This window comes from Bombina bombina, chromosome 3, assembly GCF_027579735.1.
Source record: "Bombina bombina isolate aBomBom1 chromosome 3, aBomBom1.pri, whole genome shotgun sequence".
NCBI classification, from domain to species: Eukaryota; Metazoa; Chordata; class Amphibia; order Anura; family Bombinatoridae; genus Bombina; species Bombina bombina.
This window is the reverse complement of record NC_069501.1, coordinates 740,121,348-740,143,289: the sequence shown is the minus strand read 5'-3', so window position 1 is coordinate 740,143,289 and position 21,942 is coordinate 740,121,348. Positions and strand designations below refer to the sequence as shown.

Sequence of the window (21,942 nt, the reverse complement as noted above, 5' to 3'; positions counted from 1 at the left end):
TGGGGTGTAATTTATACTCCTGGCTATGTTTCCCTATCTTTTTTTATAGCTAATACTTAAGCATTGACATTTTTAGTATAGGTTGGAGTACCACAGCAAAAGCAGCTATTTCAAATGCCAAAATAAGGGAACATTAGCTATTTGAAAACAATTAAAATGCACCCCAGCATGTAAAATAGACACATTAAAGGGGATCATTTTTTTTTATAGTAAACTGTTCCTTTAATATGCTGTTTTTTTCTTTTCCTAACGAAGGATAATTTTTTGCAGGGTTCACCCTTCTTAGTAAACTGAGCTACTTCTACCTGATGTCATTTTAGGAGTACTCATTACAGCCACAGTCCCTCATATACAGATAATGACAGACTGGTAAAACATAAGCAAGCTGCTACACTGATTATGGTCTTTTGAATCAACTTTATTGTATTAGGCAAAATGTGGACTGGAGCTTCCTCCACAAAGATGTAATAATCATATAGAAAGAACCAATATCCTTATTCTCCAAAATACTTTTAAGCTGCTATTTCTCGATCAATAAATATAATTGAGATATGGTAAAGAATGATGTGTAACTGGGGTTGTATTTGATATTTCATCTTTTAGTAATATTTTTTATTATCTCACAGGTTTCCTATTTCAAATGCTAACAGAGTTACTGCATTATCATCTACATATAGAGGGCAGACATGCTGCAACCCAAACAGTCACAGCATCCCTATATAAGGAGTCTGTTGGTATGTTATTTCTGTTTAATTACATTCTGCAAGCTTCTCTTGCTAAGAAGGGTTACTTATAGCAACATGAAACCAGTATGTTTTCCCACACTTGAAAAGGCTTCTCCTTATGCATTAATTACATGTTTTAAACCAATGAAACATTTCTACATTTGAGAGCTTTCTCACTTTGAAATATCTGAGGGTAATATAGACTTTTTTATATTCTTAATGAATTCAGTGCTTCTTATTTTTCTTTTTGTGATCAGCAGCGATGGACTTCTGGCTTCTCATTTAGATGTTGAATTTTTTTTTAAGAATATTGTTAGAAAGTTGACCATATATGTATTTTAAACTGTTTGTATTTTATACAGTTGAGAAACTTCAGAGTATTGATGAGCAATTTGAAGAAATCTACCCAAGACGTCAAAAAATTGAGTCTTTGGAAAGCAAACTGTCTGAATATCGCAAAGAAATGGAGGAACAGCTCAAAAATGAAATGTCTCTGAAGGTATAAAATAATTTTGCTACAGTGTGGAACAATATTTCTTTAATATTTGTCTAGTAGACCCATGGCTTATTTAGATTTTGTTGTGCCATAGGCTCACTAAAATCTGCCTATTCCCTCACAAGCAGAATACCCCCCCCCCTACATTTGGTTACTTGACACTGTATACACTATTTACTGTGGTAAATATAAATATACAATATTCTTTCATTAAAGTGACACTGAACCCAACATTTTTCTTTTGTGATTCAGGTAGAGCATGCAATTTTAAGCAACTTTCTAATTTACTCCTATTATCAATGTTTCTTCGTTCCCTTGCTATCTTTATAGAAAAAAGAAGGCATCAAAGCTTTTTTCTTGGTTCAGGACTCTGGACAGCAGTTTTTGATTGGTGGATGAATTTATCCACCAATCAGCAAGGACAACCTAGGTTGTTCACCAAAAATGGGCCGGCATCTAAACTTACATTCTTGCATTTCAAATAAAGATACCAAGAGAATAAAGAACATTTGATAATAGGAGTAAATTAGAAAGTTGCTTAAAATGTCATGCTCTATCTGAATCACAAAAGAAAAAAATTGGGTTCAGTGTCCCTTTTAAGTTTATTACTTCTAAATATTAGAAATGTATTTTATATTTCAGTTGCAACACTTTAAAGATGTTGAAATAGCTAAAATTAAGTTAGAGGAAAAAGAAAAATCTCAGAGAGAGATGTCTGACTTCCGACGTGAATTAGAGAAGACTTATGAGGTAAAACTGGGCGGTCTGGTGTCACGGGAGAAGAATGCTATTGAGAGACTTCAGAGACAGCAAGAGGTAAAAAAACAATGCCATGGATAATTCATATAAAAATATACCTGCACAATTAAGCATTTGCACTTGTGCTGTCAAAAGCCTTTTATCCACTTTTGTGTTTAAATTCTTCTTACAATGAACACAACAAATGGGAACAGCTGACATTGTCACATTAAACTGTAAAATAAAATTATATCATGTATAAGAAAGATCACTACTTAACCTCTTTAACAACGTTGCTGGTCTTTCAATGGGGAATGCTGTTTTGATAGCACAGTCTCGCTATTTCAGTATGCTTGCAGGAGGGGTACGGGTCATAATAGTGAGGTCCTGCCACTCGCAGCAAGAACGGCAATATTAACAACCAGCAGTGTACAGGGTACGTTGTGGTCATTAAGGGGTTATATATGTTAAAGCAAAGATTAACCTTACAATAATATGTTGATGCATTTTTAGTTATATTATTTATTTAAATATTGAAAATATAAGTGTAAAGGTTACGTTCTATAAAGTAATTACCTGTTTTATATTTGTCCCTAATTATCTTCAGCATGGGAAACAGATTAGGGGCAACTTGAATTCAAACATGACAGCACCCATTACTTTATAGAAACTAAGTAGAACTTAGAAAACCAACAGTGTTCAAAGTTAAATTACAGGAAAAGGGGACAAAATAAATAATGGAAGTATATTGCAAAGTTGTTGTTTTTTATAACTACACATAATTAAACATTTGATAATACAATCTCATACTGTATAATATTCATTTTACCCATTACAATGCATATACTGTATACTGTGAACTCTTGCACATGCTCAGTAAAGTTAATGTAGGCTGAATACACTGCAATTACCAGTGCCAGATGCTTCCTATTTCATTTTTTTTATCCCCAGCGAGATTCCCCATTCATTGCATGTAGCTTCATAACTTTGTATGGGAGGCAGCTTGCCACTTGCTGGGACTTACAGGTTAAGCCCCCTGATTTAAAAGTTGAGTTACTATTGGGCCCCTTGTGAGCAACAAACTTTTTTTCTGATGAATTCAAAATGCACACATTCACAATCTGTTACATTTTAAATCCTTTATAATTCATCTTAGAGATGTGAGTTGTACATTTTTTCTGTTTAACATATTAAATGAAAAACATTGTATAACTACCCACCTTTAATGCTTGGCAACAATTCATTTTAATCCCTTTATCAGAATACAGCTCCGTTTAAAAGCCTTACATACCTTGTTTTTGTCCAGAAAGAGTCATGATTCAGATAGGGCATGCAATTTTAAACAACTTCTTTATATTTTACTTTTATCATCAAATTTGCTTTGTTTCCTTCATATTCTTTGTTGAAAGCTAAACCTAGGTAGGCTCATATACTAATTCCTAAGCTCTTATCTTAGTGTATTTGGACAGTTTTTCACAGCTAGACAGCGCTAGTTTGAGTGTAGCATATATATAACTTTGTGCTCACACCCTTGTAGTTACCTAGGAGTCAGCAGATTGTCTAAAATGCAAGTCTATCAAAATAACTGAAAAGAGGGGACAGTCTGCAGAGGCTTAGATACAAGGTAATCTTGCAAGAACTTTGGTGGCTTTGTTTGGGCATTATATTGTAATGTTTGTGTCTCTCTTTCACATCCAGCACCCTGCATAGCTAAACTGCTCGCAATGTAAAATTTACCTTTATAAAAATTTTTTGAAGGAATTTACAGTGCTGACGAGACTTCTTAGATAATCTCGCCAGAGCGGAGAGCTTTAGATCATTGGGCGGTAAATGTACTTAATCCTTTCCCTTCACTGCACATAATAATGCTTATCAAACCTTCTCTAACTACACCACAAGTAGACAATTAAGTATTGTTTATAACTTTAGTTGGGTTAGACGGAGCAGTTATTTTTTACCAGAAGAAACATGTTGACATACTTATAAATTAATACATGGGATTTTTTTTTACCATGCCTTTTAATAGATTTAAAGAGTTATGTTTTACCCCTCAAATAATGAGAATTTACAAGGTTCTATGAAACAAAACTTTAATAAAATATGTTACACAAACAACCTCAATGGGATTGAGGATTTATAGGTGTTTTGGTTTACTTTATGTAAATGAAAAATAAACATATGCATAAATATTAGAGATTATGACTTTAATGCATGAATTCCAATTATGTTGTATGTTCCAAAACCTCTTGTCATGCTCAAAAGTTAAACAGCAACACTGGTGAAAATCTGGGGGAAAACAACTCTGAAAACTCAGAAGATCCTGTTAGTAATTGAAGTAATGAAATTGATATCTGTACAATTATTTCAGTTTTACATTCTACATTCTTGTTCACCAGCATATCTAAATATTTGTATACGATTTTCTTATAGGTATTTGACTAACAAATCAAGCACTAATGCAGTTAACCTATACCGTTAATAATATATTCTTATTAACAGATAGAAGGAAAGGAAATTTATGAACAGAGACAGGCCCTGCTGAAAGACATTGAGTTGGTACGAAAGAGAGAGACTGAGCTTCGTCAACGAACTGAAACCTTTGAAACGTAGGATTATGGTGATACAATTTACGTAGTGCATATTCTATTTTACTGGTTTGCTATAACTTTTAAACCTTACTAAGACTTTAAATTGTGTGCATATTTTAGACTATCCTATTTACTTGCAAGAAATGAATATACCCTGTATTTTTTTAGCCTATAAATTGAACTGGTATACAAGATGCTTCTAATTTATTATAAAATACAAATATAAGTAAAAAAAAATTTTTATATCTGGAAGACATATTACACATATTACACATTAATGGTCGTTTTAAGTATAAAAGTGGCTCTTAGGCTATAAAGAAGTCACATTTTAATTTGATCAGTGCTATGGTGCTATACAAGAAAATGATATAATAATAATAATATTATTATTAATATCTTTACTCTCGCCAAAATGCATTATTATTATTTTTCAGGACCCAGCAGTTGCAAGAGGAGAATGCTAAACATGTAAAAGATCTGCTGAAGAAGAGAGAGTTGGAAGTAAAAAAGAATGAAGATACTTTTGATCAGAAACTTAAAAATGAGTTATTACGGTATGGTATTCTCTTGCTAAGCTGTACTCATAAATTCAGCTTTTCTGATCTTTCCTAATATTTAAAGCGACAGTAAATTTAAAATTAAACATTCATGATTCATATAGAACATGCCATTTTTAAACAACTTTCCATTTAAAAAAAAAAAGATCATTTGCTTCATTCTCTGGTATCATTTGTTGAAAAGCATACATCTGTAGGCTCAGGAGCAGGAATGCACTACTGAGAGCTAGCTGCCGATCGGTGGCTGCACATATTTGCCTCTTGTCATTGGCTAATTTGATTAAGTAAATTAGAAAGTTGTGTAAAATTGTATGCTCTATCTGAATCATGATTAAAAAATTTGGGGTTTTGTGTCCATTTAATAAGTAAATATGTTTAAGCTCTTCCCTTTATAAAGTGGACATTATCTGCATTAGAACTGGATGCCCACTGTGGCGATAATAACTGACACTGCTAGATTTTTTTTTATTTATTATTGAGAGACATTAATATTGGTATTACTAGAAATGTATAATCTATTTATCACCAGTGCTAAGCATTTATTTGGGGTAAAAAGGTACTTTTGATAGTTAAAAAAAAGGTTTCCAATGGCTGGCTACAGATGCTGTGTCTTCTAAATCTTCTTTGGAAATTACCAAAAAATTATGCAGCCCATCTTTCAAGCATACCTAGGGCAGCATTTATCATTCTGTGGCAGACAGAGGTGGACATATTCGCTGCTGTCCGCCCGGCTTCTCTCGTGGGCAGTAATCCGCTGCCCGCATTTACCATTGCACTCCTTTGCACTCGCATGCAACCCGGCCCGCGCACAACCAATCAGACACGACATGAGCTGTTAATCTTTGAAATTAAATTGGAATTCACCACCTAAATGGTGTAGAACAGGGTAGGGAAGCAGCTGTCTGATGACTGTTGCTTCATAAATACTGACTGCAGGTTCGCTTGTGCAAACCTGCAGCCAAAAGGGGGAGAAGGGCTTCGATAAATCGAACCCCATGTAGCTTTGATTGCATGTTTCATGAGTTTGTTGATAATAGCTTAATTCAATTTTAATGGGATTGAAATGTACGTGGATGCTTTTCAATTCTACCATTTGCAAAAATACTTCTTGTAACAGTTATTACTGTTTTAGTAGCATACACACATATTCTGTGTTTGACAAAATCATCAAGATTCAAACACCCTGTGTGCTCAGAGAGCGCCAAAGACTATAGTTGCAAAATTTAAATATTTAGTAAATGGTACATTATATCAAGCACAGGGGTGGAACGTAAATGTCTGTATACAGGGAGTGCAGAATTATTAGGCAAATGAGTATTTTGACCACATCATCCTCTTTATGCATGTTGTCTTACTCCAAGCTGTATAGGCTCGAAAGCCTACTACCAATTAAGCATATTAGGTGATGTGCATCTCTGTAATGAGAAGGGGTGTGGTCTAATGACATCAACACCCTATATCAGGTGTGCATAATTATTAGGCAACTTCCTTTCCTTTGGCAAAATGGGTCAAAAGAAGGACTTGACAGGCTCAGAAAAGTCAAAAATAGTGAGATATCTTGCAGAGGGATGCAGCACTCTTAAAATTGCAAAGCTTCTGAAGCGTGATCATCGAACAATCAAGCGTTTCATTCAAAATAGTCAACAGGGTCGCAAGAAGCGTGTGGAAAAACCAAGGCGCAAAATAACTGCCCATGAACTGAAAAAAGTCAAGCGTGCAGCTGCCAAGATGCCACTTGCCATCAGTTTGGCCATATTTCAGAGCTGCAACATCACTGGAGTGCCCAAAAGCACATGGCCAAGGTAAGAAAGGCTGAAAGACGACCACCACTGAACAAGACACACAAGCTGAAACGTCAAGACTGGGCCAAGAAATATCTCAAGACTGATTTTTCTAAGGTTTTATGGACTGATGAAATGAGAGTGAGTTTTGATGGGCCAGATGGATGGGCCCGTGGCTGGATTGGTAAAGGGCAGAGAGCTCCAGTCCGACTCAGACGCCAGCAAGGTGGAGGTGGAGTACTGGTTTGGGCTGGTATCATCAAAGATGAGCTTGTGGGGCCTTTTCGGGTTGAGGATGGAGTCAAGCTCAACTCCCAGTCCTACTGCCAGTTTCTGGAAGACACCTTCTTCAAGCAGTAGTACAGGAAGAAGTCTGCATCCTTCAAGAAAAACATGATTTTCATGCAGGATAATGCTCCATCACACGCGTCCAAGTACTCCACAGCGTGGCTGGCAAGAAAGGGTATAAAAGAAGAAAATCTAATGACATGGCCTCCTTGTTCACCTGATCTGAACCCCATTGAGAACCTGTGGTCCATCATCAAATGTGAGATTTACAAGGAGGGAAAACAGTACACCTCTCTGAACAGTGTCTGGGAGGCTGTGGTTGCTGCTGCACGCAATGTTGATGGTGAACAGATCAAAACACTGACAGAATCCATGGATGGCAGGCGTTTGAGTGTCCTTGCAAAGAAAGGTGGCTATATTGGTCACTGATTTGTTTTTGTTTTGTTTTTAAATGTCAGAAATGTATATTTGTGAATGTTGAGATGTTATATTGGTTTCACTGGTAAAAATAAATAATTGAAATGGGTATATATTTGTTTTTTGTTAAGTTGCCTAATAATTATGCACAGTAATAGTCACCTGCACACACAGATATCCCCCTAAAATAGCTAAAACTAAAAACAAACTAAAAACTACTTCCAAAAATATTCAGCTTTGATATTAATGAGTTTTTTGGGTTCATTGAGAACATGGTTGTTGTTCAATAATAAAATTAATCCTCAAAAATACAACTTGCCTAATAATTCTGCACTCACTGTATAACAGTTATACATTTTACTTGTTGTTGGTGTGGTTGTGCATGTGTTATTGGCCATATGTGCTTGAGGATGCAGTGTATATTGCCTTAAAGGGACATGAACATTTTTTTTCATGATGCAGACAGAGCGTGCTATAGAGATTTTTCTTTTTTTTCTTATACTTTTAAATCTATTCCTTCTCTTGGTACCTTTGTTAAAGAATATACTAAGGTAGGGTCAGGAACAACAATGCACTACTGGGAGCTAGGTGGTGATTGGTGGCTAGGCATATACGTCTCTTACCATTGGCTCTTGAGATGTGTTCAGCCAAGTCGCCTTTATAGTTATATGCAAGGAATAGTGCAATAATAAAATATTAGAGCAATTTATGTTCATGCTTTAACACATACACAATAAATGGGATCTTTTTAAGGTAATAACAAAACTAATTTAAAGTGGTCATTTAGATCAGTGATTTGCAACCTTTTTTTTGCCGTGGCACACTTTTTTACATTAAAAAATCCTGTGGCACACCACCATCCCAAAATTTTACAAAATCACACATTGTAGCCTAATACAGGATATATGTACAGTGTATATATATATATATATATATATATATATATATATATATATATATATATATATATATATATATATATATATATATATATACATGACATATTGATATTCTTTTACAAACAATCATAATGATTGCCTGTGAATGAATATCAATGTCATGGTTGTAAATGATGCCTGATGAGCCTGTCACATACCTCCCAATATTTCAAAATTTGAAAGAGGTACACCCCTGCACTGTTGTCAATCTGCCGCGGCACACCTGAGGATCTCTCACGGCACACTAGTATGCCACGGTACACTGGTTGAAAAACACTGATTTAGATAACTAATTTGGTGAATGCGCTAGGAAATCTTAACCTGAAAAAATACATTTTGCTGTCAAGTTTAATTTGCTTCTCATTTTTTCCCTTGTTTTAGATATCAAATTGAAATGAAGGAAGAATATTTGAAAAGATCTCAGAAAGTTATTGAAGATGAGAAAAGAAATAAAGGTTTGTAGATTTATATAAATTATAATATAGCTACACTATATATATCCATATTTTGGATAAGTGACCTTTGTTTTAATGGACAGTATACACCAATTTTCATATAACTGCATGTAATAGACACTACTATAAAGAAGAATTTGCACAGATAACGATCTAAAAATCCATTATAAAAACTTTTAAAACTTACTTAGAAGCTCCCAGTTTAGCACTTTTGATGAGGTTAGGCTGGGACACCCAGTGAAAGGGGCTAGGAAAGCAGTAAGAGCAGACACCCCCGCCTTTGCATATAAAAATAAAGATTATACAAACAGGAGTCTGTAGACATTAAGATACATCTGATACTTTGGGGCTTGGTTAGGAGTCTGAAAATCAGCACAATGTTATAAAAAATAAGCAAAACTATACATTGTTATAAAAACACTCCCAGACGGCTATATACATGGATCATCTACAAAACATTCATGCAAAGAAAAATCTAGTGTACAGTGTCCCTTTAACTTAGTTTCCTGTCATTAAGCTACTTTTACAAGTCTAAAAATAATTAGCAATGTGACTTGCAAACAAGAATTTTACTGTCAGAAAATACAATTGGCTGTTGCGTGTGTTATCTGTTCTCTGAGTCAGTCACGTTGTATGCAGAATTAACTTACAGAATATTGTTACCCTCCTCCGAAGCCTTTGAGTAAAGTAAATTATCTTTCTAAAAAGTAAAAAAAAATTGTTGTTGCAGCCTTCACTCATGATTGAAAGTAATCTTTATGTTGCATGGATACCTTTATAAAGGGTGCTGCTTTATTTGCAATGCAGAACATAGGAAGTAAGGTTAGTCTGTTACAACTTTTATCTCAAAGATAAATATTAAGACTGGTCCCTGCCCCTTTTTTATGAAGATACTTCGAGCTAGAAAATATAAGTCCTTAAAAGTGTGTAAGCCTGTTTAAAAGCTGAAAAAATGAACATGTGTTTAAACAAATATACAATTAAATAGTAAATCATTTTAACAACTTACTTTATATACAGGGAGTGCAGAATTATTAGGCAAATGAGTATTTTGACCACATCATCCTCTTTATGCATGTTGTCTTACTCCAAGCTGTATAGGCTCGAAAGCCTACTACCAATTAAGCATATTAGGTGATGTGCATCTCTGTAATGAGAAGGGGTGTGGTCTAATGACATCAACACCCTATATCAGGTGTGCATAATTATTAGGCAACTTCCTTTCCTTTGGCAAAATGGGTCAAAAGAAGGACTTGACAGGCTCAGAAAAGTCAAAAATAGTGAGATATCTTGCAGAGGGATGCAGCACTCTTAAAATTGCAAAGCTTCTGAAGCGTGATCATCGAACAATCAAGCGTTTCATTCAAAATAGTCAACAGGGTCGCAAGAAGCGTGTGGAAAAACCAAGGCGCAAAATAACTGCCCATGAACTGAGAAAAGTCAAGCGTGCAGCTGCCAAGATGCCACTTGCAACCAGTTTGGCCATATTTCAGAGCTGCAACATCACTGGAGTGCCCAAAAGCACAAGGTGTGCAATACTCAGAGACATGGCCAAGGTAAGAAAGGCTAAAAGACGACCACCACTGAACAAGACACACAAGCTGAAATGTCAAGACTGGGCCAAGAAATATCTCAAGACTGATTTTTCTAAGGTTTTATGGACTGATGAAATGAGAGTGAGTCTTGATGGGCCAGATGGATGGGCCCGTGGCTGGATTGGTAAAGGGCAGAGAGCTCCAGTCCAACTCAGTCGCCAGCAAGGTGGAGGTGGAGTACTGGTTTGGGCTGGTATCATCAAAGATGAGCTTGTGGGGCCTTTTCGGTTTGAGGATGGAGTCAAGCTCAACTCCCAGTCCTACTGCCAGTTTCTGGAAGACACCTTCTTCAAGCAGTGGTACAGGAAGAAGTCTGCATCCTTCAAGAAAAACATGATTTTCATGCAGGTCAATGCTCCATCACACGCGTCCAAGTACTCCACAGCGTGGCTGGCAAGAAAGGGTATAAAAGAAGAAAATCTAATGACATGGCCTCCTTGTTCACCTGATCTGAACCCCATTGAGAACCTGTGGTCCATCATCAAATGTGAGATTTACAAGGAGGGAAAACAGTACACCTCTCTGAACAGTGTCTGGGAGGCTGTGGTTGCTGCTGCACGCAATGTTGATGGTGAACAGATCAAAACACTGACAGAATCCATGGATGGCAGGCTTTTGAGTGTCCTTGCAAAGAAAGGTGGCTATATTGGTCACTGATTTGTTTTTGTTTTGTTTTTGAATGTCAGAAATGTATATTTGTGAATGTTGAGATGTTATATTGGTTTCACTGGTAAAAATAAATAATTGAAATGGGTATATATTTGTTTTTTGTTAAGTTGCCTAATAATTATGCACAGTAATAGTCACCTGCACACACAGATATCCCCCTAAAATAGCTATAACTAAAAACAAACTAAAAACTACTTCCAAAACTATTCAGCTTTGATATTAATGAGTTTTTTGGGTTCATTGAGAACATGGTTGTTGTTCAATAATAAAATTAATCCTCAAAAATACAACTTGCCTAATAATTCTGCACTCCCTGTATGTGTGTATATATATATATATATATGTTCTATCACCCTTGCTGTGTGACAATTTATAGCAAGCTTGTCTTTTGATATTAGGCGAGACAGCAAGATTACGTGAAGAGGCCATTGTGATCAACATGAAAAAACAAGAGTTGGAACAAGCAATATCTCGTACAAAAGACCTAGAGGTAATCACATTTACAATTAAATCAATTCTAGATATATTTGTTATTTTCTTAAAGGTATTTAGACGCACTGTAATTTACAGGTAGAGTTTTTCTGTAATGAATTCCTAGCCTGCTTTAAGGAAATCTGTATGAGCCTGCATCACAGGGCCCCCTAAACTGCAAAAACATCTTTGTAAATGAGCCCTCTACTAGTGGAGTATTTTCCTATATAATAATCTCAGTATTTTAGATTTTTATAATATGTGTAAAACTCTAGTTTTTAAAATGATTTACTAAGTGTTATAATATTTTGATGGAGCAAACATTTGCAGAAAGTACAATAACATTCATGTAATACATCAGTGTGTATTCTTACTGTATTGTAACTAAACTGGTTCTATAAAGCTACCATGATGAAAGTCGGCTCTATCACCTAGTTCACCTTAACAAGTACCTAAACGTTTTTCTGTCAAAAAGCACTGAGTCTTCCGTCTCCTCAATCCACAGCCTTTTGTAAGGAAAGCATCTCACATGATTCTTATATTTTAGTTCAGTTGGAAAGAACTTAGCTTCTCTGATGACTTATATGGATTGACACAGAGGCAGAACTTTTTTTTTTTTTTTCACTTTCTGTGATGAGACTTTTTTTAGTGAAAAAATGTTTGCAGGTCATTTTGGAATGAAATTTTAAATTAGGTAGTTACACTAAAGTAGCAGTTCAACTGCAATATGTTGATTAACTGGATTGCATTGCAATAAAAAAAACAATATTTAAAGGGACATAAAACACAAATATTTCCTTTCATGATTTCGATAGAGCATACACAACATTCCAATTTTTTTGTGATATCCTGTATTGAAGGAGCAGTAATGCACTACTGGGTACTAGCTGTTCACATTGGTAAACCAGTAAGAAGAGGCATATATGCAGCCACCAACCAATCAGCAGCTAGCTTCCTAGCTCCTGGGCCTACCTAGGTATTCAACAAAGGATACCAAGAGAACAAAGCAAGTTAGATAATATAAGTACATTTGAAAGTTGTTTAATAGTGTATGCCTGGGGGGGGGAGGGTTATAATACTCTGAATCATGAAAGAAAATGTTTTTTTTTCCATGTCCCTTTTAAGTTTTTAGAATATCTCTTAAATACATTTCCTTTTGCTCTTGGTCTAACATCACATAATTCTAAGGTAAAAATGTAGTCATAAAAAGGTGCATTGCTCACATGAATGTCTTACATTCAGGATTCACAGCTTTGCACACCAGGGCCTAGATTTGGAGTTCGGCGGTAAAAGGGCTGTTAACGCTCCGCAGGTTTTTTTCTGGCCGCACCATAAAATTAACTCTGGTATCGAGAGTTCAAACAAATGCTGCGTTAGGCTCCAAAAAAGGAGCGTAGAGCATATTTACCGCAAATGCAACTCTCGATACCAGAGTTGCTTACGGACGCGGCCGGCATCAAAAACGTGCTCGTGCACGATTCTCCCATAGGAAACAATGGGGCAGTTTGAGCTGAAAAAAAACCTAACACCTGCAAAAAAGCAGCGTTCAGCTCTTAACGCAGCCCCATTGTTTCCTATGGGGAAACACTTCCTACGTCTGCACCTAACACTCTAACATGTACCCCGAGTCTAAACACCCCTAACCTTACACTTATTAACCCCTAATCTGCCGCCCCCGCTATCGCTGACCCCTGCATTACACTTTTAACCCCTAATCTGCCGCTCCGTAAACCGCCGCCACCTACGTTATCCCTATGTACCCCTAATCTGCTGCCCTAACATCGCCGACCCCTATGTTATATTTATTAACCCCTAATCTGCCCCCCACAACGTCGCCGACACCTACCTACACTTATTAACCCCTAATCTGCCGAGCGGACCTGAGCGCTACTATAATAAAGTTATTAACCCCTAATCCGCCTCACTAACCCTATCATAAATAGTATTAACCCCTAATCTGCCCTCCCTAACATCGCCGACACCTACCTTCAATTATTAACCCCTAATCTGCCGACCGGAGCTCACCGCTATTCTAATAAATGTATTAACCCCTAAAGCTAAGTCTAACCCTAACACTAACACCCCCCTAAGTTAAATATAATTTTTATCTAACGAAATAAATTAACTCTTATTAAATAAATGATTCCTATTTAAAGCTAAATACTTACCTGTAAAATAAATCCTAATATAGCTACAATATAAATTATAATTATATTATAGCTATTTTAGGATTAATATTTATTTTACAGGCAACTTTGTAATTATTTTAACCAGGTACAATAGCTATTAAATAGTTAAGAACTATTTAATAGTTACCTAGTTAAAATAATAACAAATTTACCTGTAAAATAAATCCTAACCTAAGATATAATTAAACCTAACACTACCCTATCAATAAAATAATTAAATAAACTACCTACAATTACCTACAATTAACCTAACACTACACTATCAATAAATTAATTAAACACAATTGCTACAAATAAATAAAATTAAATAAACTATCTAAAGTACAAAAAATAAAAAAGAACTAAGTTACAGAAAATAATAAAATATTTACAAACATAAGAAAAATATTACAACAATTTTAAACTAATTACACCTACTCTAAGCCCCCTAATAAAATAACAAAGCCCCCCAAAATAAAAAATTCCCTACCCTATTCTAAAATACAAATATTACAAGCTCTTTTACCTTACCAGCCCTGAACAGGGCCCTTTGCGGGGCATGCCCCAAGAATTTCAGCTCTTTTGCCTGTAAAAAAAAACATACAATACCCCCCCCCCAACATTACAACCCACCACCCACATACCCCTAATCTAACCCAAACCCCCCTTAAATAAACCTAACACTACCCCCCTGATGATCTTCCTACCTTGTCTTCACCATGCCAGGTTCACCGATCCGTCCTGGCTCCAAGATCTTCATCCAACCCAAGCGGGGGCTAGACATCCACTGAAGAAGTCCAGAAGAGGGTCCAAAGTCTTCCTCCTATCCGGCAAGAAGAGGACATCCGGACCGGCAAACATCTTCTCCAAGCGGCATCTTCTATCTTCTTCCATCCGATGACGACCGGCTCCATCTTGAAGACCTCCAGCGCGGATCCATCCTCTTCTTCCGACGACTAGACGACGAATGACGGTTCCTTTAAGGGACGTCATCCAAGATGGCGTCCCTCGAATTCCGATTGGCTGATAGGATTCTATCAGCCAATCTGAATTAAGGTAGGAATTTTCTGATTGGCTGATGGAATCAGCCAATCAGAATATAGTTCAATCCGATTGGCTGATCCAATCAGCCAATCAGATTGAGCTCGCATTCTATTGGCTGTTCCGATCAGCCAATAGAATGCGAGCTCAATCTGATTGGCTGATTGGATCAGCCAATCGGATTGAACTATATTCTGATTGGCTGATTCCATCAGCCAATCAGAAAATTCCTACCTTAATTCCGATTGGCTGATAGAATCCTATCAGCCAATCGGAATTCGAGGGACGCCATCTTGGATGACGTCCCTTAAAGGAACCGTCATTCGTCGTCTAGTCGTCGGAAGAAGAGGATGGATCCGCGCTGGAGGTCTTCAAGATGGAGCCGGTCGTCATCGGATGGAAGAAGATAGAAGATGCCGCTTGGAGAAGATGTTTGCCGGTCCGGATGTCCTCTTCTTGCCGGATAGGAGGAAGACTTTGGACCCTCTTCTGGACTTCTTCAGTGGATGTCTAGCCCCCGCTTGGGTTGGATGAAGATCTTGGAGCCAGGACGGATCGGTGAACCTGGCATGGTGAAGACAAGGTAGGAAGATCATCAGGGGGGTAGTGTTAGGTTTATTTAAGGGGGGTTTGGGTTAGATTAGGGGTATGTGGGTGGTGGGTTGTAATGTTGGGGGGGGGGTATTGTATGTTTTTTTTTACAGGCAAAAGAGCTGAAATTCTTGGGGCATGCCCCGCAAAGGGCCCTGTTCAGGGCTGGTAAGGTAAAAGAGCTTGTAATATTTGTATTTTAGAATAGGGTAGGGAATTTTTTATTTTGGGGGGCTTTGTTATTTTATTAGGGGGCTTAGAGTAGGTGTAATTAGTTTAAAATTGTTGTAATATTTTTCTTATGTTTGTAAATATTTTATTATTTTCTGTAACTTAGTTCTTTTTTATTTTTTGTACTTTAGATAGTTTATTTAATTTTATTTATTTGTAGCAATTGTGTTTAATTAATTTATTGATAGTGTAGTGTTAGGTTAATTGTAGGTAATTGTAGGTAGTTTATTTAATTATTTTATTGATAGGGTAGTGTTAGGTTTAATTATATCTTAGGTTAGGATTTATTTTACAGGTAAATTTGTTATTATTTTAACTAGGTAACTATTAAATAGTTCTTAACTATTTAATAGCTATTGTACCTGGTTAAAATAATTACAAAGTTGCCTGTAAAATAAATATTAATCCTAAAATAGCTATAATATAATTATAATTTATATTGTAGCTATATTAGGATTTATTTTACAGGTAAGTATTTAGCTTTAAATAGGAATTATTTATTTAATAAGAGTTAATTTATTTCGTTAGATAAAAATTATATTTAACTTAGGGGGGTGTTAGTGTTAGGGTTAGACTTAGCTTTAGGGGTTAATACATTTATTAGAATAGCGGTGAGCTCCGGTCGGCAGATTAGGGGTTAATAATTGAAGGTAGGTGTCGGCGATGTTAGGGAGGGCAGATTAGGGGTTAATACTATTTATGATAGGGTTAGTGAGGCGGATTAGGGGTTAATAACTTTATTATAGTAGCGCTCAGGTCCGCTCGGCAGATTAGGGGTTAATAAGTGTAGGTAGGTGTCGGCGACGTTGAGGGGGGCAGATTAGGGGTTAATAAATATAACATAGGGGTCGGCGATGTTAGGGGTAGCAGATTAGGGGTACATAGGGATAACGTAGGTGGCGGCGATTTGCGGTCGGAAGATTAGGGGTTAATTATTTTAAGTAGCTTGCGGCGACGTTGTGGGGGGCAAGTTAGGGGTTAATAGATATAATACAGGGGTCGGCGGTGTTAGGGGCAGCAGATTAGGGGTACATAAGTATAACGTAGGTGGCGGTCGGCAGATTAGGGGTTAAAAATTTTAATCGAGTGGCGGCGATGTGGGGGGACCTCGGTTTAGGGGTACATAGGTAGTTTATGGGTGTTAGTGTACTTTAGGGTACAGTAGTTAAGAGCTTTATAAACCGGCGTTAGCCAGAAAGCTCTTAACTCCTGCTATTTTCAGGCGGCTGGAATCTTGTCGTTAGAGCTCTAACGCTCACTGCAGAAACGACTCTAAATACCGGCGTTAGGAAGATCCCATTGAAAAGATAGGATACGCAAATGGCGTAAGGGGATCTGCGGTATGGAAAAGTCGCGGCTGAAAAGTGAGCGTTAGACCCTTTAATCACTGACTCCAAATACCAGCGGGCGGCCAAAACCAGCGTTAGGAGCCTCTAACGCTGGTTTTGACGGCTACCGCCGAACTCTAAATCTAGGCCCAGGAAAGGCTAGGGGTGGGGTTTGAAAATCTCTGAGACAGTCCTCAATCAATGCTCTGTTGCTTTGCAATACTGCCCTTCTAACAGGGCTTCACTCTGGCTAGACCATGCTAATGAAAACTTACACAGTGCAGTCAGAGCACAGTGCTGTTTGAAGAGAAGCGCCTGATGTGGAGCAGCATTGCAAAACAAAAGCGATAACTTTTGCTGCATGTGTCAAGTTCTTTTTGCAAACATGCTGCATTTTCTGCAATGACATCTCAGATCAGAGCATGTCCTGCCTTAGAGTGGAATGATAGTTTTCAGTCTCTTAATAACATTCAGGTAGATTACGAGTTATGCGCCCTATAGGGAATTTAATGAACGCGTTATTTCACCCTCTATAGCGCAGCCATTACAAGTTTTGAAACAGCCGGCTTGTGCTTGCGATATGGTTGCGTTGTGCTCCATACCGCACAAAATACAAGCACTGTTTTGACTTGCTCGTGCACACTTTCCCCATAGACATCAATGGGGAGAGCGGGTTAGAAAAAAACCTAACACCTGCGATTGTGGAATGAAAAGCTCTGTAACGCAGCCCTATTGATGTCTATGGGGATAAAAAAGTTACATTTAAACCTAACACCCTAACATAAACCCCACGTCTAAACACCCCTAATCTGCTGCCCCCAACATCGCCAACACCTACATAATGTTATTAACCCCTAATCTGCCACTCCCGATATGGCCGCCACCTAAATAAATCTATTAACCCCTAATCTGCCGCTCCCGTTATCGCCACCTAAATAATTCTATTAACCCGTAATCTGCCGCTCCCGGTATTGCCGCCACTATACTAAAGTTATTAACCCCTATTCCGCCGCTCCCCGACATTGCCACCACTAAATAAAGCTATTAACTCCCTAAACCTCTGGCCTCCCACAACACTACCACTAAATAAACCTATTAACCCCTAAACCACCAGCCCCCCACTTTGCAACAACCTAAATTAAACTAAACTATATTAACCCTTAAACCTAAACCTAGCTTAACCTTAAAGGGACAGTCTACACCAGAATTTTTATTGTTTTAAAAACATAATTTATGCTTACCTGATAAATGTATTTCTCTTGTAGTGTATCCAGTCCACGGATCATCCATTACTTATGGGATATTAACTCCTCCCCAACAGGAAGTGCAAGAGGATTCACCCAGCAGAGCTGCTATATAGCTCCTCCCCTAACTGCCATTACCAGTCATTCGACCGAAAACATGCAGAGAAAGGAAAACCATAGGGTGCAGTGGTGACTGTAGTTTAATGGAAAAATTACCTGCCTTAAAGTGACAGGGCGGGCCGTGGACTGGATACACTACAAGAGAAATAAATTTATCAGGTAAGCATAAATTATGTTTTCTCTTGTTAAGTGTATCCAGTCCACGGATCATCCATTACTTATGGGATACCAATACCAAAGCTAAAGTACACGGATGACGGGAGGGACAGGCAGGCTCTTTATACGGAAGGAACCACTGCCTGAAGAACCTTTCTCCCAAAAACAGCCTCCGAAGAAGCAAAAGTGTCAAATTTGGAAAATTTGGAAAAAGTATGAAGAGAAGACCAAGTTGCAGCCTTGCAAATCTGTTCAACAGAAGCCTCATTCTTAAAGGCCCAAGTGGAAGCCACAGCTCTATTAGAATGTGCTGTAATTCTTTCAGGAGGCTGCTGTCCAGCAGTCTCATAGGCTAACCGTATTATGCTACGAAGCCAAAAGGAGAGAGAGGTAGCCAAAGCTTTTTGACCTCTCCTCTGACCAGAATAAACGACAAACAGGGAAGACGTTTGTCGAAAATCCTTAGTTGCCTGTAGATAAAATTTCAGGGCACGGATTACATCTAGATTGTGTAGCAGACGTTCCTTTTTCGAAGAAGGATTAGGACACAAAGATGGAACCACAATCTCTTGATTGATATTCCTGTTAGTGACCACCTTAGGTAGGAACCCAGGTTTAGTACGTAGAACTACCTTGTCTGAATGAAAAATCAGATAAGGAGAATCACAATGTAAGGCAGATAACTCAGAGACTCTTCGAGCCGAGGAAATCGCCATTAAAAACAGAACTTTCCAAGATAACAACTTGATATCAATGGAATGAAGGGGTTCAAACGGAACCCCCTGTAAAACATTAAGAACTAAGTTCAAACTCCATGGTGGAGCAACAGTTTTAAACACAGGCTTGATCCTAGCTAAAGCCTGACAAAAAGCTTGAACGTCCGGAACTTCTGACAGACGTTTGTGTAAAAGAATGGACAGAGCTGAAATCTGTCCCTTTAAGGAACTAGCGGATAAACCCTTTTCTAAACCTTCTTGTAGAAAAGACAATATCCTCGGAATCCTAACCTTACTCCATGAGTAACTCTTGGATTCGCACCAATATAAGTATTTGCGCAATATCTTATGGTAAATCTTTCTGGTAACAGGCTTCCTAGCCTGTATTAAGGTATCAATAACTGACTCAGAAAAACCACGTTTTGATAAAATCAAGCGTTCAATTTCCAAGCAGTCAGCTTCAGAGAAATTAGATTTTGATGTTTGAAGGGACCCTGGATCAGAAGGTCCTGTTTCAGAGGTAGCGACCAAGGTGGACAGGATGACATGTCCACTAGATCTGCATACCAAGTCCTGCGTGGCCATGCAGGCGCTATTAGAATCACTGATGCTCTCTCCTGTTTGATTCTGGCAATCAATCGAGGAAGCATCGGGAAGGGTGGAAACACATAAGCCATCCCGAAGGTCCAAGGTGCTGTCAAAGCATCTATCAGAACCGCTCCCGGATCCCTGGATCTGGACCCGTAACGAGGAAGCTTGGCGTTCTGTCGAGACGCCATGAGATCTATCTCTGGTTTGCCCCAACGTCGAAGTATTTGGGCAAAGACCTCCGGATGAAGTTCCCACTCCCCCGGATGAAAAGTCTGACGACTTAAGAAATCCGCCTCCCAGTTCTCCACTCCTGGGATGTGGATTGCTGACAGGTGGCAAGAGTGAGACTCTGCCCAGTGAATTATCTTTGATACTTCCATCATTGCTAGGGAGCTTCTTGTCCCTCCCTGATGGTTGATGTAAGCTACAGTCGTGATGTTGTCCGACTGAAACCTGATGAACCCCCGAGTTGTTAACTGGGGCCAAGCCAGAAGGGCATTGAGAACTGCTCTCAATTCCAGAATGTTTATTGGTAGGAGACTCTCCTCCTGATTCCATTGTCCCTGAGCCTTCAGAGAATTCCAGACAGCGCCCCAACCTAGTAGGCTGGCGTCTGTTGTTACAATTGTCCAGTCCGGCCTGCTGAATGGCATCCCCCTGGACAGATGTGGCCGAGAAAGCCACCATAGAAGAGAATTTCTGGTCTCTTGATCCAGATTCAGAGTAGGGGACAAGTCTGAGTAATCCCCATTCCACTGACTTAGCATGCACAATTGCAGCGGTCTGAGATGTAGGCGTGCAAAGGGTACTATGTCCATTGCTGCTACCATTAAGCCGATCACCTCCATGCATTGAGCTACTGACGGGTGTTGAATGGAATGAAGGACACGGCATGCATTTTGAAGCTTTGTTAACCTGTCTTCTGTCAAGTAAATCTTCATTTCTACAGAATCTATAAGAGTCCCCAAGAAGGGAACTCTTGTGAGTGGAAAGAGAGAACTCTTCTTTTCGTTCACCTTCCATCCATGCGACCTTAGAAATGCCAGTACTAACTCTGTATGAGACTTGGCAGTTTGAAAGCTTGAAGCTTGTATCAGAATGTCGTCTAGGTACGGAGCTACCGCAATTCCTCGCGGTCTTAGTACCGCCAGAAGAGCACCCAGAACCTTTGTGAAGATTCTCGGAGCCGTAGCCAATCCGAATGGAAGAGCTACAAACTGGTAATGCCTGTCTAGAAAGGCAAACCTTAGATACCGGTAATGATCTTTGTGAATCGGTATGTGAAGGTAAGCATCCTTTAAATCCACTGTGGTCATGTACTGACCCTTTTGGATCATGGGTAAAATTGTCCGAATAGTTTCCATTTTGAACGATGGAACTCTTAGGAATTTGTTTAGGATCTTTAAATCCAAGATTGGCCTGAAAGTTCCCTCTTTTTTGGGAACCACAAACAGATTTGAGTAAAACCCCTGTCCTTGTTCCGACCGCGGAACCGGATGGATCACTCCCATTAATAAAAGATCTTGTACGCAGTGTAGAAACGCCTCTTTCTTTATTTGGTTTGTTGACAACCTTGAAAGATGAAATCTCCCTCTTGGGGGAGAGAATTTGAAGTCTAGAAGGTATCCCTGAGATATGATCTCTAACGCCCAGGGATCCTGGACATCTCTTGCCCAAGCCTGGGCGAAGAGAGAAAGTCTGCCCCCCACTAGATCCGTTCCCAGATCGGGGGCCCTCGATTCATGCTGTCTTAGGGGCAGCAGCAGGTTTCCTGGCCTGCTTGCCCTTGTTCCAGGACTGGCTAGGTCTCCAGCCTTGTCTGTAGCGAGCAACAGCTCCTTCCTGTTTTGGTGCAGAGGAAGTGGATGCTGCTCCTGCTTTGAAATTACGAAAGGAACGAAAATTAGACTGTCTAGCCTTAGGTTTGGCTCTGTCTTGAGGCAGGGCATGGCCTTTACCTCCTGTAATGTCAGCGATAATTTCTTTCAACCCGGGCCCGAATAAGGTCTGCCCTTTGAAAGGTATATTAAGCAATTTA

At 38.5% G+C, this 21,942-nt stretch overlaps 1 protein-coding gene across 1 annotated transcript in view; it reads left to right on the top strand.

The window, feature by feature from the left end:
* The window catches only part of OFD1 (OFD1 centriole and centriolar satellite protein), a 149,203-nt gene that overhangs the window by 13,575 nt on the left and 113,686 nt on the right, over window positions 1-21,942 (top strand). Inside the window, exons 6-12 of the mRNA XM_053707579.1 lie at window positions 627-734; window positions 1,088-1,224; window positions 1,864-2,037; window positions 4,459-4,565; window positions 4,982-5,101; window positions 8,910-8,983; window positions 11,646-11,737. Of these exons, the coding sequence (XP_053563554.1) occupies window positions 627-734; window positions 1,088-1,224; window positions 1,864-2,037; window positions 4,459-4,565; window positions 4,982-5,101; window positions 8,910-8,983; window positions 11,646-11,737 (812 nt within the window). The remainder of the gene's footprint in view (window positions 1-626; window positions 735-1,087; window positions 1,225-1,863; window positions 2,038-4,458; window positions 4,566-4,981; window positions 5,102-8,909; window positions 8,984-11,645; window positions 11,738-21,942) is intronic.